The following is a 26,396-nucleotide window of genomic DNA, read 5'->3' on the forward strand; positions in this document are numbered from 1 at the left end:
CGGAAGTGCACTTGTTTGTTTTTAGCATGACTACATTGTCTCCGTCTCAGTCATTTGATCTCAGTGACTCCTCTCAATAAGCTCTTATTGTATGGACTTTCCCCCAGGGCTGGTTAAAGTTTTGCTGTGACCTAGGCTTGAGTATATTCCTAAAATGCATCATCCCAATTTCACTTCCAGCAGGTGGTCATGGAGGCGTCTGATGCAGGGAAGGAAGTGTCTCTGCCTGGTAAGGGTGTTGAAGATCTGTGTTGACCATGCAGTCCAGTGGCGTAGATCTGAGCAATTGTTTGTATGTTTTAGTTTAGCCTTCACCAAACAGAGAATGAGTCATTTGGTGGTTGAAGCGGACTCTGAAGTGTGTCACCTTTGATCTCTCTGGGGTTTTTAAGTCACTATTCTTATAAAGTGGCAATAGAGCAATATATATTCAAAAAATGAGCAATGAACAAACAAATTGGAATGAAAATATCATCCAGCATATTCATATATTCAATATGAAACATGTTCAGCTCATAAAACTCTGTGCAAACACTTCACAATATTCCTTATTTTGTGCCATATTCAAATAAAATGACTCTCCCTGGAGTAAACTGGTATAACAAGACACAATGAAAAAATAGCTCACTACAACTTCACCCAACAGGTGATTTCTAGTCTTCTGTAAGTACATTTTCTTTAATCAGCAAGCATACTGTACTTGCAAACACAAAATTTACATCCAGGTTCAATGCAAGTTAAACCTTTCTTTAAAAATTTTAATTAAAATTTGTTTTACATTGGAAGTGTATGTAGCAAATCTGTACATATTAAAATCCAGTTTCAATAATACGGAAAGAAGATGAAAACAGTGTGTGTTAGCATGAATGTGAAATAATAACTCTAAGATACCTTCACACTATTAGCTTTTGGGATTGACAACTACATGTACTTGATGTGGGATTGACAACCTAAATGTCCCGGTCACACAGCGACTTACAGTAGCGTCTCGAATACTGTCTATGAATGCACAGCGAGAGTCAAACCTTTGTTCCTTATCAGTAACCACAGTGACAGTGACTAAAGTAATATCAGTGATGGCAACATACAAAAAAAAAGGTTTCTTTTCACTTTTTGAAACAACAATAGTCCAACATACCCATATTTTAAACTTTATGAACTGTTATCTCATGCTTCTGCTAACTGTCATATGTGTGTTCACGAGAGAGTGGCCTGTGGATGACGTGTAGGACGCAGACATAGCATAAGCTCTGGTAAGAAGTGTAGGAGAGGAGAGAGCAAAACAAAACAACAGTAATGAATTAAAAGTACAAAATGAGGATTTGAGGAGAAAAATGGCAGAGGATTTAAATATAAAAAGGGGACTGGTTTTCATATGCTGCAATAAAACTGGCTACACCTAGTTCCTCTCTCCACTGTCTCATGAACACGTGTATGACAGTTAGTGGAAGCTAGAGATTTAAAAATAAAATTTATATTTTTCTTACACAAATGCTTCACTTCGCTTCAGGAAACTAATTTTATGATGGATGGATGCACTTTATTTTACTTCAAAATTTTGACCACAATTCAATTTGCCATTGTAAAGCTTGGAAGAGCCAGGATATAAATATTTTTATATAACTCCAATTGTGTTCATCTGAAAGAAGAAGGAATAGAAGAATAAACATAGGATGGCTTGAAAGTGAGTAAATCAATTTCCATTTTTGGGTGAACTGTCTCTTTAAGAACTCAAATACATTACTGACAACAGTATTCTGCTACTGTGTGAATGTGGTCTTTCTAGGCGTTTCTGTGTCAAGTTATGTACCATTTTACAACGGTTTTACAATGGATATATTTGAATAATGTAATAATTCATAAAATCCTTAAAGGTCCTCTAAGCGATGCCGGGAGTCGTAACTTCTTATTGACGTTCAAATTGTTGTCAAACAAAACGGAGGCTAGCTAGACCCTCCCTCCTCCTCATCCGTGCACTAACCCCCCAAACCCCACCCCCAAATCTTTCTTGTTGGTTATTGGCTGGAACAGTTTGTTATGTTTCATGGTGCGGGTGAGCCCAGTTTGTTTTTCTTGTTGTTTGTGGAGCCTGTGGTGTCTACAGAGACCCCTTTTTTTTACAGTGTGTTCAGGGGACAAGCAGCTAGCAGATAGTGAGGAGATGTTTGCTGGATGTGACAAAAAATGTTTTGGCCTAAAAAATGTGTGACATCACTTAGAGCACCTTTAAATGATAAAAGTTTCAGCAGAAGAATTAATTGGCCTAAATGCTTTTGTAAAACTGAACACTTCACATCCTCCAAAAATTGGTCCCATTCACTTACACTGTAAATTACTCACCATAATCTCAATTCCTATATTATTTTAAACAATTTGTTGAATTAGATTATCTCAATATTCATGTAAGGCTTTTAGCAGACACTCACATCCAGAGCTATTTATAAAAGTGCTTTAGCTTCATATAAGACTGCCGTTGTCTACAGATGGCAGGCATTTTGTAGAAATTGCTTTAAAAAATCTTATTTACAAATGGTTCTGATAGTAGTCAAAAATAATGCAGGACAAGATGAATTACTTTGTCTATACAGTAACACTCATAATTGAGTTTGGACTCACAATACTGTTATTGAACACAAATCCCATTCTGTGATTCTTAGTCTATCCTTAGTCTATCACAGTATATTTTTTCTGTTTACTCATTGTCTGTCTTTGCCTGGAGACAGGAAGTAATCCATGTTATGCAGATGAATACACTCCTGCAGCTCTTGCTGAACAGGAAGGAAGTCTTGCTGGCTGTGTTTGGGAGGAGACATCAGTGACTTTCCCTCCTCTGGAAGCTGCTCAGAGAGAACAGGAGCAGGAACAGGTCGAGGGGAATGAAGGAAGAATGCAAAGGGCAAAGTCTGTTTTCCTATTTTAGACATGAAATGCAGCCTATTCCTATAAGAACACAAAGTAAACGGGTAAATATGAGGAGTGAATGAAAAAAAAACAAAGAAACTTTTTTTAACAACCTCACTTTTTTAAAAGATAAAAGGTATTTTCAGAGCTGAGAAATCACTAAATATACAAAAAGATGGAAAAGACTGAGTTTTACCTGAGTAAATGGACTGTAAGCAGGGTGAAGACTACAAGAAAACACATCCCAAAAACACATGGCACATACAGCCACACTCTAGCATATGCAGTACAATCAGCCTCATCTATTGCCTCTGATTCTGACAGAAAGAGTAAATGAGGACAGAGGTGAAATGTCACTGAATGCTCAAATGTGTGGAAATTACAGCACATTGTTAAACTCCAAACATGTTATGGTGACCATTTCCTGTTTTGACTTTCCAGTAAGGTGCCACATTCATTTCCTGCCTGCTTTCATTATAGAATTAGCAGATGTGTGAGTAATAGTGCCTGAAAAAGAACAATGAGACAAGTTACCCGTGTTTTCTTGTTCAGACTCACCTACACCAGGGTCTTCTCCAGATCCTCCTGAACCTTCAGGAAACGGCTCAAGGGGCTCCTGAATGACAGGAAGAAATAAGAAACATGAAGCTTTAAATATTTGAATCAGTGTGTATATGTCTAAACGGGTACAATAAAAAGCATGTAGAGATATGTCAGTGTGTGTATTATGTGTTGTTGAATGAACTCACCAAAGTAATACTCTCAGAAGTAGTAGTCGTCTCAGGAGCTACAAAGAAATGCACACAAACATTCTAATGTTCAAAACATTTTTTTTAGGGTGAATGTAAATGGCTGTCACAACCTTAAAGCTGTTGTTTTGCTCCTCTACAGCAAAGCTATGTAAGATTAAAAGGCGTTTTCAGAAAAGTCAAATTCTGTCTTTACACAGACTGTCCATGCTGCTTGGATGTGGCATGAATGCATTTACACCGTAATAATAAATGTCTTTAATAATAGGAGCTGAAGTTGGTCAGAACAGGCATAATTGAATCTGGCTTTAAAAGAGTTTTGAGCAGCTGTGTAAAGATGTAAAAGTGTATTTTGTCTTGTTCTTGAATATTTTATACTAGAAAACAAAACAACACTAATTCTATATGTAGTCGTATATTAATTAAATAGATTTTTGTCTGTTTGTTTGGTCTTAAAAGCTACTAATAAAACAGTGCAGGAAAATAGATGTGTTACAGTTCTTGAGTCTGGAAAAAAGGGAGACAATATTGATATTGGTCCGACTCTGAGTTTATGACCTTTCATAAATTATTTTCATGTTTGATTTGGTTGAATTGCTGCAGAAGTCTGTTTTTATAATTGATTATTATTTTGTTAAATGTATGTACACATGTAGTGTTTGCGGTTGTGTTGGTATGTGATTGTGTATGTTGTTGATTGTTGTACAAAATAAAAACCGAAAAAATACTACTAAACAGCGAAATAGCTTATTGGGAATAACTGTGTTCTTTGATATTTACAAATACTAATAAGTACTGTAATTTGAAACAATAAATTTAATGTGATGTGAAAGTCTTCAACTAAATGGGTCTCTATTTCTGAACAATTTGTGTGGTTTTTAATTTCAACAACTGTTATTCTACTAGCAATTTTGGATGTTTGTTGCAAAGCCCTGTTCTTTTCCACAGCTTGCCCAACTGACTGAAAGCTCAATGTCCAACAGACAATCAGATGCTTTTCCCAATACAAACAGTGTAAATGATGTTCTCATAGACTCCCAGTAAAGCACAGAATCTGGACATGATCTGTTTAGAGCTGGACACTTATCTGATGAGCACTGATCTTTGCTCTCTTAAAACCAATAATACATGTATGTGCCAAATACACAAAATACTTCAAAATACACCCAGACTAGTCTTATGTCCATATAGTAGCGTGATATTTAGATAATAAAATAGCATGTAGCCTATTTTGTTACCTGTCCAAGTGACTGCATAGACCGTGTCAGTCCAGTCACTCCAGAGCCCATCGAACTCATCCTTGGCCTGGAGCTGCACTTCATACTGAATGTGTGGCAGAGCATCATAAATTGTCCAGGATAATTGTCTGTCCATCCTGTCATCTATAAGCACTTTCTGGTACTAAATACACATACAAACATTCATAAATACAGCCACAGACTTTACACATCAAGAATTATGCATATCAGCCTTCCTACTTTACCTGCTCATGGAATTGTGGTCTGTATCTCAGCTGGAAATGCAAGACATAGAAGCCATGCTTCCAGGAACTGGGATAAGTCCAGGATACTTCAAGCCTATGCTTCTGGCCCTCAACTGCTTTCACCACCACTTGAGTCGGAGGGTCTGGCTTAACTACACAGAAAAAGATTTTTATTTTACAAGCACATTGACGGTGTGCTAAAAGTGTGACTAATCAACATCCCACAGGACAGTAATACAGAAGCACTCACTGATGTCGTGCAGCTTGAAGTTATGGTAAGGGCTCATGGCACTGCCTGCTGTGTTATAAATGCACAGTTTTGCTTTATGGAGATCTCTGTCACCCTCTTCCACATGAAAAGCACACCAACAGCGGGAGCGGGAAAATGAACAAGGTATACGAGTGGCATTGCCAAAAAATCTTTGCAGAGAGAGATGAAAAGATCAGTTATTTAAAGGAAACCAAAGAAAATTCAGTCAATTCAGTCATAATTCAGTTTCATTCAGTTCCAAATGTTATTCTGTATGTTTTTCACAAAACAAAAAACAAAAACTAAGATCTAAAATCTAAAAAAAATATTTTTTTTTGTATTTTTAAAATTTTTTATATACTGCACAGATGTAAACTGTAACAAATAAATAATACATGTATTTAAATAATGACATTTTACTACAATAAGGGGATATTGTCCTTTCACCTTATAATAAAATTATAGATTTATATAGTTAAGGATGTGGGATGATTATTAATACATAAATTGTTAAATTGGTGCATTTTCCTCACACAAAGTTTCATATGGCTTCTAAAGACTTTTATTTTAGTTGTTTTATGTTTTAGGTGTCATTGTAACATTTTAAAGTTTAGGCATAGAAAAGGCCTAAAGCGATAAATTGCTTCAAAATGCATTAAATATAGAAAAAAATAATAATAATTTAATCTGTTTATAAAATATAAATATTATTTTTTAACTATTTAATAATATAAAAATATTTTATTTTAGAGTTTTAATTATATATATTTTCTAATATACACATATTTTCAATATACACAATTTATAATTACCAAAAAACACATTTAATTTAAAATATATATTACTTCATATATGAATAATAAATAAAATAATAAGTTCATTATTGTATTCGATTCATAGTTTTTAAATTATTTTTTTTACATTAAATTCACATTTAATATAAAAATATAGGTCAATACTAGTCAGTGAGCCATTTATTCATAAAGTGCTGATTGCTGCTAAATGAATGAATTCTGTCTTACACACACACACTCACCGTGTTATAATAAGGTAACACAGTGGCCGTGGGGTTACTGGATTTTTGGAAGTCCAATCACAGCGGACTTTACTTGTGTGAAACTTCCTGTAGCAGTAGAGAGTGGGTCTCTCTGGGGGCACTGTGAAAATAGGATGTGAATTTCTTCTATTTGTAACTGTGAACCACACAACCATCGATATGAGTGTGAAAGAAGGTCCTCACCCCCTACGCTGATTCTGACTGTGGAAATGAGTCTCTCTCCTCTGTAGCAGCTGTAATTCCCAGCATCTGCCAGGCTGAGATGAGGCCGTCTTAAAATCCCTCCCCTTTCCACTCCAGCATGCACTTGTCGTCCATTGAGAGTCCAGCGTGTTCGCTTTTTGATGCCTCTTGTCACCCTGGACCGTTCCTCTTCATAATCATAGTCCTCATAATCATCTTGCTCAAAATCTGTCCCCATGGTGATACCAAAGACCTCTTCCTCCTGTCCAGTAGTTTGAGTGACAGCACGCAAAACACGTCTAGAAGTGTGTTGCTCCTTTCTTATGGTTACAGGTGGTTTAACGGTGACCGTTGTGTCCCCTTCAGCATTGGTGTGCATAGCAGAATCAGTGTTTTGGTATGTCCCAGTTGTAGCATTTCCCCTCATACTGGTTAGCTGTGTAGCACTAGTATAATGCTTTTGGGATGTCCAGCTGACTGTGATGTCTCTCTGCTTGCTGTATTTTTTATTCATGACACTGGCCGAAGCCAATGGCACACCGTCCACAGTGATACTGCCCCTGCAGCCAAACACAACATTGCTTCCTAACTTCAAGACCAAAACTCCAGGAAGGGGCTCTGAAGAAGATTCAAAACAGTTTTAGGTAATTCATCACAAAAATACGAGTTTTTATTTGTTTTTGTTTATGTCTCGTATATACTGGTCTCTATGTACATTATACCCACAGTTCATTGCGTCGGTTAAATATGGAACAAAATTATGCAATAAAGTGGTACTTTTACTTTCACTTCCTTTAATTAAAATCCCCCAGATTCTACCCCACAATCATTCTTCTTTTCTGTCATTGTAAGTGTGCTGAACCAGTGGACATGATTTAAAAGCAATACAACAGCATAATGATTATAAAAGGACCAAAGGGAATCACTGTAGCCTACGTAAAAGAAAATGGTAAAACATTTTCTCCAAGTTCATGGCACTGTGAAACAATAACGAAGTATTGAAAGCCTATAAAATCCACACATTTTTATGTGTCATACGCAAACATCTGCTACAACATTACCAGGGAAATCCTCATCATATTCATGGATGACTTTTTATGTGAGTGTTACTTCATTTATGCACACTTTTGGATTTCAGGAAGGAAATACTGCAGTAAATAAACTAGTTTATTTAATTTATCCACTAACATACACCCAACAGACATAAATGTCATTGTTTTCTCTCTGAATGTTACAATCATGTGCACATCTTAAATAAAATATTGTGTTTAAGACCTTTTTTTTCTTTTCTTTTTTTTTGTGGGGATTAAATTTTAACATTATTGTTCTTAAAAAGATCTCCTTTGTTTTGCATTTAATGTATCTGAAATATACCATGTTAAATACACTTTTTTTGTTTTTGTAATTATAACTTGATTGCAAATGATGAAAAATAAAACTATTCTCATCATAACTGAAATTTACATTAATCTTTTCCCTCCATACGTCACATCTTTTATATGCTCATACTTTTTTGCCACAATGGTATTTTTTAGAAATAGTCATTTAAAAAGATTGATAATCATTTTCAATCAATAACTAAGGAATCGTTTATATTATTTTTTACTCTTTTTGGATTCAACATATTTAAAACGTAATCATTCATATGTATATATATATATATATATATATATATATATATATATATATATATATATATATATATATAATTTTTTTTTTCTTCATATTTTAAGATTAAAGCTGGACAAAAAATAGGCTAATTAATTCATATGAGGTAAAAAGTTTCCAAGATGGTTTAAGTGTGATCTTTTTCTTGTACCGAAGAAATGTCCCCTTTTAAAAGTTGTTAAAATAGGCTACTAAAGGAAATTTTATTAATAGTGGCTAGTGGACTACTCTTAACCACAAGCGCCTATCAATTAACCACTGAGTCAGAGATGAATCACTCTGACTGACTACACCCTAACAATACCATGAAAGAGATTTATGTTTTTAAAGTCAAAATACACAATACAGGTCAAGAATAACTGATTTAGGTTAATCACACCAATTCATCCAAATAAATAATCCTCGGCTGTGTTTTGAAATGAAATGGTTAATTAATTACCTTGTCGAGGACACAGCTCTTCTGGGGCAGGCTGAACTTTAATCGCAGCTAAAACACAGAGGACAAACTTGAGTGTAGATCGCGTCCACATTATAAATGAGATTTCACTTCCAAAAAAAATAAATCAACCACCAAAATACACAGTATGAGTATAACGGCTCATAATGTGAAACCTTTCAGCAAGTTTAACGAGATTAAATTTTTTATTTTCCTCGCATCAGCATTTCAGAAAGATTATTATTATTAATGATAAAAAAAAACGTAAAATCTTAAATGTAACGGTTACATTAGTGCTATTATTTGAATCCTGATACAGATATAGGACAGAGCGTTAGCTATTCGTTTGATAAAATGACAATATTGTCTGTTGCGACTAGATTTGTATCCAGAGCTCGTTTGTTTGTGAGAGAGACAGAAGACTGCAGCCCCTTCCTCTCCTCCGCGCGCATTATAGCCTACTATCTGTTACTTTAACAAATCCGCTCTTGCGACACTAATGAACCACAAAGACAAACAAGTTCCTATTTGACAAGGCAAAGACCGAGAATAATTCTGTTTGCGGTCAGTTTTATAAAACATTACTACGTGACCCAAGACCTGCTATATCACCGAGGATCGCCAGAACAGATCAGGTCTGCTGCTAGCAATAGGATTAGGAATAGGAATGGCTTTATAAATACATTTTATTAATAATGAAAAATAGTTCCAAAATAAAGTACCCACCCTTATGTTGACTGTCTGTCGTCCGTGGAAAACAAAAGTAGAAATTCAAGGTTCAAAAGCTTCATAAAAACAATGTAAAGTGGATTAAAGGACATACTTTTCTGTACTTTTTAAATACACTGTTTATGGCTTCGACTGGATCACTGAATCAGTGAGTTGAATTCTAGAACCGGAACAGTTCAATTCGTGAATGAATCATTTAAACGTGTTGTTAACCGTATGAACCGATTCATTTAAAAGATTCGACTCGAAAGAACGAATCGTTCAAAAATCGGGCAGCACTTGTGAGAAAAGTATCATATGGTCAATATGTAGGGTTAAAATGACATTCTAAATGTTTCCGTTTTGTTTCTAACAAATCATGGCATGATGGTGAGCAAATTATGACAAATATAGCTAATGTTGGGGTGTGAACTATTCCTTTATAAATGATTTATGATTCAAAAGTAGTTAGACACACAGAAATGCTCATTTTTTTTTTAGCTTAATTAAAATCATTTAATCATATATATTTTTTTAATTTTCACCAGGCCCATTCACAACAGTAGGGTCACAATGTTTACTTCACAGATCATGTAGATTTGGCTAACAGACACTGAAACATACTATCCATAAAATGACCTTTATCCTCTTACTGCAATATATGTAAATACTTTTATGTGTGGATGGAAAGAGATGCACATTAAAAAAAAATAACATTCACAAAGTTAGCTTTTAAGGCATATAACTGTTACCTATTTAACATTATGAGAGCTTGGCCTTACTTACACAGGAAACAGGAAAAGTATGGTGCGCAGGAACTTCTCACACATCTTTATCAACTTTCTTGGTCTGTCTCCCCCATTTACAACAACAAACAGATCACCGTGTTTACGGTTCCACCTTTTACCTAAAACACTGGTGAAGGCCACATTTAGACCATGATGGTCAAGGTGGAATCCATTTGGTAACTCTGATGTTAATTATTTTAATCCAACTTAAAAAATAAATAAAAAAAGTCCAACACATTTATTACAGTTCACTGGATTAATGCAAATACCTAAACCCACAAGAGTTTGAGGCCGAATTGGACTTAATGTCCATTTCATGTCCAAGCAGTCAGGGTTAGAGCACCAATATGGTGCAAAGAAATGGATGAGGAACAACGGGTTCATCCAGCAGGGTCACGTTCTCGCTGAGAACTAGTGTTTTATCACAGAACCACATACATCTTAGTGCTATTTTCAGCAGTGGGGAAAAACAGAAAATCTCTAGCCTTTTCTAAAAGTACATAAGTATACTTGCTTGAACCCAAGTAGCATTATTAACCTCGGAGCAACAAACGGACAAAAAAGCTGAAGTAATTGAGTCAGCAAAACAATATGCTGACAAAATGGTCAAAACAGTATGAGACCACAAGAAAGTCAGAAGAAACAGAAGAAAAGATAAGCTGCTCTTAATATATAGAGATAGAGACAATCCTTGATCTGACTGAGATTTCAAATGAACAAGAAAAGATTCAGAACTACCCAATTTGAATAGAAAAACATAAAACCTGATATAGCTGAGGCTGATACTTCAGGTCATTTAGTTATTGGTAATACCTGTAGAACTGTTACATGTGCAAGGTATTAATTTGTCATGTTATCCACTGACATATTTCTAGTTAAATATGAGAGATGAGAAATGCTTTAATGTATACATTTTGGATTTTTTTTGTCTCCAGATTAAAAATGAATGAATCTAATTTAACATAAAATGTAATTTAGCATATGAGAACAATTAACATCAGCTATTTGGATAGTCAGGTGTGTAGTAATATCAGCCTTGGCAATGTTTTTTAGTGGTCTGTTGTCTGATAACTTAGCTAGAATGGAAAACACAGTCATAAGCAGCTCAAATAACAGCAGATTTGTCCTTCTCGCTGACAGGAAATCTGAGAAATGAGCACAAGACAGGAAATGTACGGTATTTTGCTGTTTGTATGCACAGGTTGAATCTGCATCCATTTCCATGTGTTTTAATTCAAGCATGTCTTTACTCCCAAACTGTCTGGGGCGCTGTTATCACTGCCCATGTCCTCAGACAGAAACATGAGCACATGTCAGAAGGTGTGAGTGTTCACATGAAGGATTCCAGTTGGCCCATCTATTCATCACTCGCCACTGGAAGTTTCTTCTGCAATGGGAGGTGGACCAGGACTGTTGGCACCACTGATACGAGCTCCGGTTCCCTTCCACACAAACGGTGCTTCCTAGAAGAAAGAATGAAAGGTCTTAGAATGATCTGCACTAGAGTAAATTACAAATATGAAAATTCTGTCATCATTCACTCTACCTAAAATATAAATCCAAAATGTTATTTAAAAGTCAAGTTTTGGGGGAGAACATGGACTTTAGGAATTAAGCCACTTAGCATAGTGTTGAATAGCTTTGTGTACTATTTCAGAAATCAATCAGTATATTCAGTTTGCCCTAAATCCCCGCTTGCAATCACAGCTATACCTTTTCTGTTCAACAGTGTGTCAACAACAGCTGCTGTCCCAACCAACTGTTATGCTTTACATTGTTAGATTTTAGAGCTGTGTGAGATCTATGTCCAAAGAACAGGCACTGAAAAATATGCAAATCAGTAAAGAGGGAAAAAGAAGTAGGAAATCAAAAATAGCTAAGCTTTCAGATTTTAAACATTTACATAACCATTTAAATGCAACCACTGCTTTAATAAAGTTACTGGTTTGTATATTGTGTATTTATAATTATAATGAAAAAATGTATTCATTCAATTCATTAAAAAAAGACGTTTACACAAACAAACAGTAAAGACAGAATACTGTGAAATATTAAAACTATTTAAAATTAAAATTAAAATGATGCATTTAGCAGACGCTTTTATTCTTTATTTCATTCAGGCTATCAATTTTTACCTATCATTTAAAATAACTTTTCTATTTTAATATATTTTAAAATGTAATTTATTCCTGTGATGGCAAAGCTTAATTTTCAGTAGTCAATCCTTCAGAAATCATTCTAATAGGCTGATTTGCTGGTTAAGAATTTTTTTTTATTATTATACAGATTTTTGCTACTTAATGCTTTCTATAGCAAATACATTTCTTTCAGTATTCTTTGAAAGATTAAAGTAAAAAAAAAGTTGACAAATGTTTTATAAATGTCTTTTATGTCACTTTTTTTATCAATGTAATGCTTTTGGTCAATATAAGTATTACATTTGTAAAAAAACAAAAAAACATACTGATTGTGAACTTTCGAACTAATGTATATATCACAAAAAAAAAGGGTTTTCCTAATTAGAACGGTTTTGAGCTGAGACCACTACTATGTGCAAAAGTGAGAAATGAAAGTGTTTTTAATAGTTCTGCTTCCTGCCGTTTTCTCCTTGGGGGAATTTTCTTTTTTTGTCAATCCACAAAATTAGCTTTTTTGTGCTCCTACAGAATCAACGCTCTGACCAGTGTTGTATGACAAACTATCCTTGTGCATGTTGACTTGCATGTGGTGTATCTGTTTGTAATTTGTGCTTGAACTTGTTTTCAGATGTATATTTACCTGCACAGTCGCTGTACTACATTCTCCAACCTCTCTTTCTGGACACCTAATAACACTGAGAGCGATATCATCAGGGCTGTGAGCGAGGATGGCTTCATTACTCTTTTGCTCTGCCTCGCCTGCTGCTAAGGAAGATGTGGAAAGGGGTGGAGCTTGAGAAGAGGTGGCGCTGTCTTCTCCATTGGGCGGGGTGTTTTGCGCACCAGTGCTGTTTGCGTGTTTTTTCCTGCGAAGGGTATCGATCCAACTGCTGCTGTGGCGAGAAGCGAATGAGGCGAGACCAAGCGAGCTCAGGCGCATATTTTTTCCCGATGTGATCAGCTCGCCAAAGCCCTCCTGATGGGCAAATGCATAACCAGAGCGCCGAGATCCACCTCGTCCCAAGCGGCCAAGAGCACTGCCACTGGCTACACCAGCACCGCCCACTCCACGCCCAGCACGCCCACCAGGCTTCCGCTTTTTCTGCAGCACAAGTTGAGTGTAGCGCACCTGCAGAAAGACAGTGAGAAAATAATAAAGGGCGGGGATGACTGTGAGGGGATAACCAGAAACTAACAAATGTGTTAAACCTACTGATGTGAAACAAATATGATCTGTGCTATGAATCAGAGTGTGCAATAATCAACCAACCATTACTATCCAACAATCAGAAACACAATTTCAATGAGCAGTGCTTGAGACCATGTAAATTGAATTTAAATAAATTTGATTAATTATATATATATATATATATATATATATATATATATATATATATATATATATATATGATATGATGTGTGTGTATATTTATAAATTATTTAGTTAAAAACATGGAACACACATTAAACTTCATTATTAATTTATTTAATGCTTACAAAAAAAAGGAGAACATTTAATCATAATACGTTTTTTTGTCTTGACTGTGAATGTCTTCACTGTGTTATTCTGAATGTTTGTTTGGTTGAACATGGATATTAACAAATTCAAAAATGGCGTGCGATTTAGGACAGAAAAAAGGGACACACTCATACTCACAGTGTCTGAGAGCTGAGGTTTAAGGTCCAATTTGAGAAAGCGGAAAGCAAGGACTGGAGCAATGCAGATGACGGTAGCCAGAGCAATAGTTAACCACACCACTGGCTGCCCGAGTGTGTTATGAGCACTTCCTGTGGTAAATTAACACATGGCATGCACACAAAACAAAAGATAAGCCACACGTATTCATACACTATTTAAAGTAACATACATTTAGATCAAGATAAAATACAAACAAGATCTAATTTAAAATCCACACTTATTTTAAAGACATTTTTTGAGTGATATATTTACAATTCATTATATTTTCATTATCTGATTAAGGTTAAATAATTGTTAAAAAAGTATGTATTTTATTTTTAGATGACCTATTCAGTGCATTCTTCATGACTGTCAAAGGAATGTAAAAATGTACAATACCATTTAAAGTTTGAAGTCAGTAAGATTTATTATTTTTTTTGTAAGAAATAGTTTTGTGCTCAGTCAAAAATACAAAATAAAAACAATAATATTGTAAAATATTATTGTAATTCTAAACAAATAAAAAGTTTTCTACTTTAATTTTCAGTAGCCAGTACTCCAGTCTTGAGTGTCACTTTATGGTTCAGAAATCATTCTAATATGCTAATTTAGTGCTCAAGAAACTGACGTTATCAGATGTGGGTTTCTGTTTAAGATGGCAGCCACACATTTAGGCCAAAGTGCTGACTCACCAAGGAAATGGAACTGCTTGGGGAAGATATTGAACAGAATGCTGGAGTGCATAGTGAAGAGGATAGTGAAGTAGGTACCCAAAGAGCCCCATATAAAGAAGTGATTTATAGCCGTCCAATAACCCGTGTCCAGAGCAATCTAGAAACAAATAGCAAAAAGCTTGGGAAAAAAAATTTCTTGCTACTATTATATAAAACCTTCAACTAAAACTAAAAAAATAAACTGCAAACCTTGCATATAAATCAAAAAGCACTACTTAAGTGCTAATGCTTGACTCACTTGGACGCTGACAACGATGACAAGGGCCGTTGCTGTTGTTACTGCAAAGGTTTGATAGTCTGCCAGCGGGACTCCGTTGCTCTGCGTGGCGTGAGAGAGAACGCCGTAGGGAATGAAGAAGAGAACCACAGACGTGTAGATTCCCTGTGCGATGCAGATGAAGAACTCTCGCTTGTTAAACAGCAAGTTTAGCTGACCCGGCTCATACAGCTTCGGATACTCCAGACTCCTCTGTTCAGGAACATCCTGAGACAGAAGAAGATTGAGGGGAGAGTAAGTTTCTTATAAAAGGTAAACTAACATGATTCAGTATGAGGTGTATGTTTTCTTTTTCTTACCTGATCGAAGATGCCCATGGCCAACACAGGCAGGGATGTGTATACGATATTGTAAAGGGTGATGAAGTACTGGTCATAGACAGTCTAAACAAAAGAGTAAACACATCCAAGGTTAGGACATCTCCTCATGCATGAGACACTTTTTTTGAGACCCAGAATAAATCGTACCTGCGCTGAGAATCCACAGAAGAACCCGAACCAGAAGTGCACCATAGTGAAGGCAAAGTTTTTGTAGAAGAAGTAACAGAGAAAACGGCACATGCGCAGATAGGACCAGCGTCCGTGCACCAGCAAAAGACGCTGCAGGAAGCGAAACTGGGAAAAAGAGTAATCTGATGCCAGCACAGCCTGGATCCCCTCCTGACCGCTGATGCCTACGCCAATGTGAGCCGCTGCAGAAAGAGAGAAACAAACTGTTTCAGACAATGCAGTTCAGATATTTGAACACATCTGAGGGGTTTTCAGTTGATGCAGATAATATAGATAAAACACACTATATATAAAGACCCATTTATACTCTGTGAGAAAATGATTCAACTTTTACAAAATTGGAAATTAAATAATTGTCTTTTATTTTGCCATTGTATTTTATCCAAAATAAATGTAAATGAATTGTTAATCAATATCAATGATCAATATATAAACAAATTATTACAATTATTAATCTCTAAATATAGGTAGATAAAAAAAAATCTACCCACTATTATGGTGTTGTTTAATATAAACACCTGAAGAGAAATCCAAAATTATTAGAACACTAGTACTTTCACCAGCTAAAAATGGTTTTATGTCAGTTATTTCTCTGTTTTGCTGTTTCTCTGTTTTGCTGTAGTGTGTCGGTAGGAAATATCAGTTTACATTTCCAAACATTCATTTTGCCATTAATTGTAATAATCCAGTGAGATTTCTCTGACAACAGCCAGTGTTTCACACAGAGATCTGATCTGATCATCATCCAGTCTGTCTGGAAAGACATGAAGAAACAGGCTGAGACTGACTCATTCCAGAAGAAGTGTGGCAATGTCTGCAAAATGCTTCAAAAAACCTAACAGCAAAGCTATAGTACTGTTAAAAGTTTTAGACACTTTTGTAAAAATGCTGTAAAATGAGGAAACTGTCAAAAATAAGGTCATAAATAGATCCTAATCAGTTAACTTCCATTAACTAAATTTAATCAACATTTGGCGTGAGCATCATTTGAGTTTAAAGCAGTGTTTGCCCTCGGTGCACTTGCACATAGTTTTTCATGTAGCTTTGCAGGAATGGTTCTTAAAGCATCTTGGAGACGTTGTCACAGTTCTTCTGGATTCTGAACCATTTTTTTGCCGGTTAAAATACTAGTGTTCTAATAATTTTGGCCACCACTGTATATACATAAAGTTGAATTCAAAATATTTATCTTCAGGCGGGTATATTAAACATATATATTTTTTAATCTACCTATACTTAGACATTAATCATTTTAATAATTTGTTTATATATAATATACTTGCAATATATATAGCTTATATATATAGCTGCTACTCTACATCATTGTAATAATAATCCCAGTTAATCACACTTTGAAAGATTCTAACCAGCCTTGAATCAGTAATAGGCTACTGAACTCATTAAATGTGAAAAATGATAGCATTAAACATACGGCATATCTCAAGTTAACACATTAAATTTGACACCCCTAAAAATAGATCACGAAGATTGTTTTCCTCATGTTTCCACCCACTTGAGGTCGCCTGACAGTCCCTGGAGCCTAGTCTGAAAGCCCCTGCTCTTGGTTATCATCTGTCTTAGTGCTGGTCAGGTTCAATGGTAGGTTAAGGCAGATAAACTAATACAGAAATATCCCACATACTAAAACAACAGATTTGGGGCAGTCCAAAGTGATTTAAATCAGTGAAAGAGATTTGTTCTTCACACAAGTACCATTGTCAATCATTCTTTTGATGAGTGTTCCCTGCATTTTTAACGTTCCTGAGACTGACACTTGAATCCTAAACACCAGCAAAATGACCTGCACACGCCCATAGCAAACAGACAGAAGATGGGACATTGCTTATGACATGGGCAAGAACATGTGTGTCTGTGTGCGTGTAAATATATTGAGCAGGGACAGCACAGGATGGTGTAAAGAGATTTGGACATAAACCACATCCTCCACATCTCGTTCTTATCCATGTTCACAGGAGCCTTTTGAAATATAGTTGTGACACAGTGAGAGCCCACTGGCACAGTTCTGAGATGTTTTTGCTCAGTTAAGGGAAATGAAGCAACCATGTGAAACAACAACGAACTGACCGAATATCAATAATTTGGTTTCTCTGGGGCAACTTTGCCCATGCTAAAAAGGAACTAGAATTATTTTTCTTGAGCTGTTTGCTTAAAAAAAAGCCTTACATTTCATCTTCCCATGGTTACTAATAGAAGAGATTATGGATGAATTCTGTACATAGATCACACTTTACCTGTAATATGCATCATTTATGAGCAAAACTGATTGGCATTATAAAGAGGGGAGACTTTGTAAATTACCCACAAAATAAGATGAAAAATCTTTTCCCAATAATAGTAATAATAATTACAATAATACACTACAGTTCAGAAGTTTGGGGTCGCAAATAATTTATAAAAAAATAGTATTCAGCAAGGATGTATTTCAGCTAGGATGTATTAAAAATACTTTATCATTGTTGTCGCGTTCACTATGTCACGGGTGTTCGTAATGTAACGCAGGATAATAGGTGGGAGGTTTCACTTACCTGATTGAAGCACAGACCAGTCAAATCCCAAACAGGTGTGTTAAATCCAGTAATGAATGAGCGCGGGCTATAAGCGGGAGCGAGTATTCATTTTGGCATGTTGTCTCGTCAGGAGAGATGCGCCACCGGTAAGCTGCTGTTTTTATCCATTGAGTTTGTTGTCTGTTGCGTTACTGCTGTGCTGCCGTTACATGTGCGCGGTTTGTATGATTGAAAACTGTTACTTTGGTCACGCTGATAAAACCTTGTGTGCGGTCTGATGTTTAATATTGTCGGCTCGATAGTATCCGTGGCTATATAAAAGGCAAATGTTTGAAATTGGAGCGTTTCACTGTCACACGAGTTACTTCCTGTTTGCAGTGCTGGATGGGTAATGTAGTTGATCACTTTACATTTTGTAATGGATTACTATGCTCAGCGATGCCACTTAGAACTACACTCACTGTTTTCACTTTGAGTCAACAGACTGAGAACGCTATTGGTTTAATGTGTAACATTGACATTGTATATTTGGTGTGTGTGAAGTTGTTGCATTTCTGTGTTAATATGCATGTGCTTTGTGTAGTCATTTAGTTTAAATACTAAGTATATTATGATATTTATAAGATTAAATACTGACTATATTGAAATTTATATTTTACTTATATTTGTATATGTTATAATATGTAATATATATTTATATTCAGATTTTATGGTATATTATGTATGTGGCTATCAATATTGTTGTTTACATTGTAACCTCTCCATTTCTCCAGGTTTATAACCTGCTGATGTGTGTGGACTAATCAATTGTTTATGAAAAATAAATCAGGGTAAATAAAAACCCACAACGAGTTGTAACAACGTGTCCTCTCCTGACGCCCCGTTCGGTGGGGATATTCTTAAAGAACCGAACAGTTATAAACCGCGGCCTACTGCACTGGATTGAATGCAGCTAAAACAGCCACGGACTGCTTCATTAAGGAAGCTCAATCAACCCAGGATCAGCTGGCCTCTCACTTCTTTGACTGACCCCAAGTTTATCATTAATCAAACTGCCCGTTGATCAAGGATAAAGGAGCTCGTGTGCACATTGGCATTGACGTCTCTCCAGTCAACACAAAGGGAGTAACAATGGCAGACTTGGAAAAGCTTAAAAGTGTGCGATCAAGAGCACAGGCTTCATTCACCAAAAGGGCTCATACTCTCACCAAACCGGGACTCTTGGAACCGACTGAAGTCCTCAGTGAATGGAAGATTTTCAGGACAGACTTTTCTAAAGTCATAGATGCGGGACATGAGTATGCTGAAGCCCTGAGAGAGTCAACGGATGAGGAGGTCATAGAATCTGCAAACCAAATTGAGGAGAAGACAGCGGAGTGTGAGAACAGGTTCCTCGAGGTAAAGAATGCCACCCAGGAAACCTTTTGGGCCAGCTATGCAGAGGAGGTGTTTTTTAAGCAGGTCAAAACAGCTGAGTCGGCCATCACTCAGGCAGAGGAAGAGGAAGTTAACCCTCGGAAGTCAGTCAAGGACCGTAGGCTAAGAAATAGAGGTCTTGAGAGAGAGGTCATTGAACTCAGAGAAATGCTAGTAGAGTGGAAGGAGTTGGTTCCTGGTTCGAGGGCATTAGATCTCAGGACACGCCACAAGACACTAAAGAAGAGGGTCCTGGCGTTGTCTGACAAACTGGAGGAGGACGAAGCAGACCAAGTGAAGGGTAGAGAAAGAAACCTGGAAGATGAAAGCAGCGCGGTTGGTGATCCGATACGAGATGCTCCTTTCATCTCTCTCCCTGACATGTCTGCCGATCTCCAGCTGAAGCCCAAAACGTATGTGGGGGCATTGAACATGAACACACGGCCCCTCTCACAGCAGAGCAGCCCGGAAAGGACCAAAGGAAACTTTAATCTCAAGCCTCAAATCAGCCTTGAAAGAGCACGGCTACCGACTTTCTCTGGTGACATGAGGGACTATTACCGCTGGAAGACTGAGTGGGAGGACCTACAAGAATTGGGTAACCCACAAGGTGTGGAATGTATAAAAAAGTTCCACTTATTAAATAGTCTCCACGAAAAGGTCAAGAAGGATCTCGTCCTATCTGGCTGTGGATCCGCCGACGATATGTTCAGGCTGCTGGACAGCAAATACGGGAACAAAGCAAAAATAGTCCTAATGATCACCAACGAAGTCCAGTCTCTTCCCCCTGTCAAAGGAAACAATCCAAGAAGAACCATTGAATTGATCCAGGCTGTTGAAAGAGCACTGTACAACCTCCAGATTCTTGGTGAAGAGGATGCCGTGAAGAACCGTGTTGTTGCTCAATCTCTTGAAAGCAAGCTTCCCAGTTCACTCAAGAAGGAGTGGATTATGCACAAAACTGACCCAGCAAACAGGTTCTCTCCAAAGTATCATTTTGATTGCCTCCTAGGATTCTTGAAAAGGCAAGAGGAGATTCTTGAGGAATTGGATCAGTTGGAGCCAAGCCCTGTGGACAAAGGCCCTGTGGAAAAGGGTGCTGCAGACTACCCAGATAAGAGAGGGAGGAAGGCTTTCACTAAATCCACAGCAGGTCAGAAGGACGACTATCCCTGCTGTACTGTCTGTGAAGATGACTCTCATGCTGGCAAGCTATTTGCGTGCAAGATCTTCAGGGAGCAAGATCTTTTAAGAAAAAGGGCCCATGTGAAGAAGCTAGGGTTGTGCTCCAAGTGTTTGAGGCCCCACCCCAAGGATGGTAAAGGATGCACACCCAGATACCTCTGCCCAAAAGTAGACTGTCGGAAAGGAGGGGTGTCGGACCACAATTACCTTCTGTGTCCTAAGCCACCGACTCCAAGGAAGAACAACAGCAGTGAGGAGCAGAGTACCATAAAAATTGGAGGAAAGAAACTTGGCCTAACCAACAAACAAGAGGAGTTTCTGGCAGAACTTACTCCAGAACAAAGAGAGAAATACAAGAATGCATTCTCAAACAAAATATCATCAACTGTATGTGCCAAGGCTGGAGATGGACTGCAAGAACATCCAGTGGTGATGATGCTGATGGAAGTGACGACAAACTCGGGATGCCTTATTGGCTCCCTAATCGACCTCGCATCTGATACCAATTACATCACCAATGAAACTGCTGATCGCCTTGGACTGTGCGGTGAGAACATCAGGCTTATAGTCCATGGAGTTGGGGGGATGAAGAAGACTGTCCTGACCAAACGATATTCTCTGCGGCTGAAGGTGAAGACATCCAAGGGAAAAGTGGCAGAGCATAGGATTCTCTGCTATGGCCTGGAAAACATCGCCGAGGTGACTCAATTAGTCACTGCCGAGCAACTGCAGAAGTTTTTCCCAAATGTACCCAGAGACGAACTGGTCCGTCCCACAAAGATTGACCTTCTTATCAGTCATCGGGAAGGTCGTCTTGTTCCCCAGCCAATCAGGATTGTGGAAGACCTCGTTCTCTGGGATGGTCCGCTAGGAAAGACCGTTGGGGGAACCCATCCCGATCTCATTGAGACAGTTGACATGGCCGTGTACTGCTCCGAAACTCACCTTGCAAGAACCATGAGATCAGCCTCGATGGCGTATAAAGAGACCATCATACCTCGGGAAGAGGAAGGAAATGCGCTTATCCGGAGCACAGCAACCGCCAACAAAGAGGTCTTCGAGTGGTTCAGGTGGGACAGTATCGGAGCTGCGTGCAGTCCTCAATGTGGCGGCTGCAAGTGTGGTAGGTGCCCCCCTGGAGGAAAAGAAATGACCCTTAAGGAAGAGCGGGACCTGGAAAAGATAAAAGAATGCCTAACATACGTGCTGGCGGACAAACACAGCAACTCTCCCCACTGGGACACAGCTTATCCCTGGAAGACAGACCTCACAGCACTGCCAAACAATCGGCAGGCAGTGGAGGCGACCTTCAGAAATACTGAGAAACGTCTGGAGAAAGAACCTGTGTGGAAGGCTGCATACAAAGAACAAATACATGAAATGGTTTCAAGAGGGGCTGCTGCAAAACTCACAAGGGAGGAAATTAACAACTGGGAAGGACCTAAATGGTACATCAGCCATCTGGTTGCACCGAACCCTCATTCCTCCTCAACCCCTGTGAGAATTGTGTGGAATAGTAGCCAAGAGTTCCGAGGCATAAGTCTAAATGATCTCCTTCACAAGGGTCCTGATATACTCAATCCCATCAGAGGTGTCCTTCTGAGGTTCAGGAGTGGACTCCATGCAGCACTGGGTGATGTAAAAAAGATGTATAACTCAGTGTGGCTGAAAGATGATGAAGTTCACCTCCACCGCTTTCTCTGGAGAGACAACCCTGAGGACAACATTGAGGAGTTTGCAGTCGTCAGAGTAAATATCGGCGATAAACCCGCAGGATGTATTGCCCAAGTTGCAATGAAAGAGACAGCCAACCTTCCTCAGTTTGCTGATATGATTGAAGAATGGCGAGCTCTGACTGAGGACAGCTATGTGGATGACATCCTGACCTCACACGATGACCTCAAGACACTGGAGAGGATCACCAAAGGGGTGGAGGAGATTTTGAGAGCGGGAGGCTTCTTCCTGAAACCATGGGTTCTGTCATGCCAAAGTGGGAGGAGTGGAGTCCCTTCTGAAACAACTGTACCCACGACCCTGGTACTGCCCAACCAAATGCATGATGGGGAGAACAAAGCGCTTGGGGTCGGTTACGAACCTGAGACAGACAAGCTCCGTTTGCTGACTTCTATCAACTTCTCTAAGAAAAGAGGGAAAATGAGGACAGGATTTAATCTGAGTATGGAGGATGTCAGGGAAGGAACACCAAATCCCCTTACCCGACGCATACTTCTTAGCCAGATTGCCGCATTATACGACCCGGTTGGTCTTGCCTCACCAGCCAAACAGAAGGGAGTGATGTTGGTACGAGAATCATTCCAGGAAGCTGGCAAGGACAACCCATCTAAAGACACATGGGATGCCCCTCTCTCACTAAAACTTAGAGAAGCCGCAATAACGCTCTTTGAAGAATTTGTGAGGCTTGGCCAGGTAAGGTTTGAGAGAAGCCTCACGCCTCCTGGAGCCATAGGCCCACCGACAGGGATCACGTTCTCAGATGGAAGCGAATCCTCCTATGGAGCCGTACTCTACCTGCGGTGGGAAATCCGAGACAAGGTGGTAATGAAGTTGGTGGAATCCAAGGCTAAACTCACCCCTCTCGACCAAAAGGGAGATGTGATCAAAGCAGAACTCTGTGGCGCGGTCTTCGCTACCCGCCTAAAAAAGTATTTTGAGAAGCACTGCCACATTAAAGTCAAGCAATGGATTCACTTTGTGGACAGCCAAACAATCCTGGCAGCCATCCAAAAGGACAGCTACGGCTTCCAGACCTTTTTCGCAAATCGAATCGGTGAGATTCAGAAAGCCGGACATGTGGAAGATTGGAGGTGGATTGAAGGCAGACGAAACATTGCTGACATTCTTACCAGAGGTGCAACTCCGGAGGAACTTAATGAAGGGTCAGAATGGCAGCAAGCCCCTGAGTTTCTGAAATGGCCTAAGACCGACTGGCCTATGAAGATGGCCAGTGAGATTACACCCTCTGCTGCTGAAGATGTGGGAAAACTTCAGCGGAAAGCCTTCTCAGCTGTGATTACCAGGGCCCAGTCAAAAGAAAGAACTGACCTTAACGGGCCTGACATCAAGGCGGACCTCAGACATGGGGTCAACGGTAGATCAACATCACCAGCTGTCCCGGGTGCAACATCAGTGGCAGGCAGACAGAGAAGGCCCTGGGCGATTGGTTTGGTACGTCTTGTGGAACCTCAACGCTTCAGTTCTCTGTCTAAGCTGTGTGGTTCCATAGCCTGGACTCGAAGGGCTGCGGAAACCTGGCTGAGAAAATGCCAGGCACCTGACTCATCAAAGTGGGAGGCAAACTGTTCTATCCTGTCAACTGAGGAGAGAGCGCAAGCTTTTCAAGACCTGGTCCTCGCAGCCCAAGATGGCAGTCAGTTCCTGGACTCAACACTGAACCGCTTGGTGGTCCACAGAGACGAGAGCACAGGAATCCTTCTCTGTGGAGGACGAATCCAGTCCTGGAAAGAAGATGGAACAGCTGTTCCTTTAATTCCATTTCGTTCATGGCTCGCAACACTACTGTCAAGAGAAGCTCATGACGAGAACCATGAAGGTGTTGCTGCCACGCTTCTGCGCACCAGGAGGAAGGCATGGATTGTGCAAGGTCGGAGGATAGTAAAGAAAGTTGCAAACAACTGTATTACATGTCGCAAACTGAAAGGGAAGATGTGCCAGCAGATGATGAGTGATCTGCCGCCAGAACGCTCACAGCGTGCTAACCCATTTGAGTATACCACACTAGACCTCTTTGGCCCCTTTGAAATCAAGGATGCTGTCAAGAAAAGAACAGGAAAAAAAGTTTGGGGCATAGTATTCTGTTGCATGGCATCAAGGGCAGTCCATGTGGACCTCGTTGACGACCAATCATCGGAAAGCTTTCTCCAAACTTACTCTCGCTTTGTAGCATTGAGAGGCAATCCCAGAAAATTGTGGTCAGATAGGGGAACCAATTTCATTGGAGCTAAACCTGCCCTACAAGACTTGCATAGGTACTTAGCTACCTTACGGGAAGCATCCATAGAAGACAAAGCCGCCAAGAATGGGACAGTGTGGGCATGGAACTTTCATCCGGCTGACGCACCTCATCGCAACGGGTCTGCGGAAGCTGCAGTTAAGCTCATAAAAAGGGCTCTCACTAGCCTCGGAGGGACAACAAGCTCACTCACCTGGGGTGAGCTCCAAACCCTCTTCTACCAGGCAGCTAACCTCACCAATGAAAGGCCGATTGACGCCAGGGCACAAGAACAAGAAGACTCTATAGAGTATTTGACCCCCAATACTCTGCTTCTCGGGAGGACCAGGCAAGGGGGAGATACAGGAGGAATTGACTTGTGCACCCATCCCTGGCGCCGTCTCAGATCCATCCAGATTGGTGTGGATATGTTCTGGAAAAAGTGGAGTGAACTGGCCGGACCTAACTTATTCATTCGGCCAAAGTGGCACCAGACCCAAAGAAATGTAGCGATAGGTGACATTGTTTGGATTGCTGATCAGAACGCACTGCGAGGGCAATTCCGGCTCGGACGGATCCAGGCCGTGTACCCTGACAAAAAAGGACTTGTGAGAGACGCGGACGTTAAGACGTGTGCAGGCCCCCCTGCCTCCCTAATAGTTGGGCAACTGAAGAGGAATACTCAGCAGCTGACGTCAGTCATCCTACGGCGAGACGTGAGGAGACTGGTAGTCCTCATCCCTGTGGAAGACCAGTGACTCCTAGACCTCGTCTCTTCGGCCACCAATTCTCCAGGCGCTGCCTAAACACCCAAACCCCCAATTCTGAAGGCATTACCTCAGGATAACTCTCTCTCTCTCTCTCTCTCTCTCTCTCTCTCTCTCTCTCTCTCTCTTTCTCTCTCACTGGTTGGTATGCTTCTATGCTGCCTTCACCACCACTTGCACCACCATTCACGAAGAATGAAGAGTACATACCCCATATGACCAAACCTGGCAGAACACCACACATCTGTCAGGGGAGGTGCTTGAACAATGACAATGGTGTCCTATTCTTCACAAAAAAAAAAAAAAAAAAAAAAAAAAAAGTGTGTATTATGTGGTGTAATGTTTTGCCTATGACCGCCTTAAATCACATGATCAGTCAGTCAAGTGGGAGGTGTCGCGTTCACTATGTCACGGGTGTTCGTAATGTAACGCAGGATAATAGGTGGGAGGTTTCACTTACCTGATTGAAGCACAGACCAGTCAAATCCCAAACAGGTGTGTTAAATCCAGTAATGAATGAGCGCGGGCTATAAGCGGGAGCGAGTATTCATTTTGGCATGTTGTCTCGTCAGGAGAGATGCGCCACCGGTAAGCTGCTGTTTTTATCCATTGAGTTTGTTGTCTGTTGCGTTACTGCTGTGCTGCCGTTACATGTGCGCGGTTTGTATGATTGAAAACTGTTACTTTGGTCACGCTGATAAAACCTTGTGTGCGGTCTGATGTTTAATATTGTCGGCTCGATAGTATCCGTGGCTATATAAAAGGCAAATGTTTGAAATTGGAGCGTTTCACTGTCACACGAGTTACTTCCTGTTTGCAGTGCTGGATGGGTAATGTAGTTGATCACTTTACATTTTGTAATGGATTACTATGCTCAGCGATGCCACTTAGAACTACACTCACTGTTTTCACTTTGAGTCAACAGACTGAGAACGCTATTGGTTTAATGTGTAACATTGACATTGTATATT

General features: G+C 39.2%; 2 protein-coding genes across 3 annotated transcripts in view; both read right to left on the bottom strand.

Annotated features, from left to right (window-relative positions):
- Window positions 1-2,374: 2,374 nt before the first annotated feature.
- On the bottom strand, window positions 2,375-9,148 carry il6r (interleukin 6 receptor). Its single transcript, XM_059567722.1, has 10 exons — window positions 8,731-9,148; window positions 6,624-7,241; window positions 6,420-6,540; window positions 5,384-5,553; window positions 5,134-5,285; window positions 4,889-5,051; window positions 3,651-3,688; window positions 3,460-3,517; window positions 3,098-3,218; window positions 2,375-2,940 (listed from the first exon to the last, which is right to left on the bottom strand). Exons 1-10 carry the CDS (start codon window positions 8,819-8,821, stop codon window positions 2,697-2,699), a joined length of 1,776 nt encoding a protein of 591 aa, XP_059423705.1. The 5' UTR covers window positions 8,822-9,148; the 3' UTR covers window positions 2,375-2,696.
- Window positions 9,149-9,924: 776 nt separating this feature from the next.
- Window positions 9,925-26,396, bottom strand: part of LOC132158345 (phospholipid-transporting ATPase ID-like) — a 76,783-nt gene continuing 60,311 nt past the window's right edge. For both annotated transcript variants that reach the window (XM_059567721.1, XM_059567720.1), the window contains 7 exons: window positions 15,518-15,741; window positions 15,350-15,433; window positions 15,012-15,257; window positions 14,732-14,870; window positions 14,019-14,149; window positions 13,002-13,490; window positions 9,925-11,686 (listed from right to left, as the gene is read on the bottom strand). In XM_059567721.1, coding sequence (XP_059423704.1) covers window positions 11,588-11,686; window positions 13,002-13,490; window positions 14,019-14,149; window positions 14,732-14,870; window positions 15,012-15,257; window positions 15,350-15,433; window positions 15,518-15,741 — 1,412 coding nt within the window. In that variant the 3' untranslated portion in view covers window positions 9,925-11,587. The remainder of the gene's footprint in view (window positions 11,687-13,001; window positions 13,491-14,018; window positions 14,150-14,731; window positions 14,871-15,011; window positions 15,258-15,349; window positions 15,434-15,517; window positions 15,742-26,396) is intronic.

Source organism: Carassius carassius, chromosome 15, assembly GCF_963082965.1.
Source record: "Carassius carassius chromosome 15, fCarCar2.1, whole genome shotgun sequence".
Classification (NCBI taxonomy): domain Eukaryota; kingdom Metazoa; phylum Chordata; class Actinopteri; order Cypriniformes; family Cyprinidae; genus Carassius; species Carassius carassius.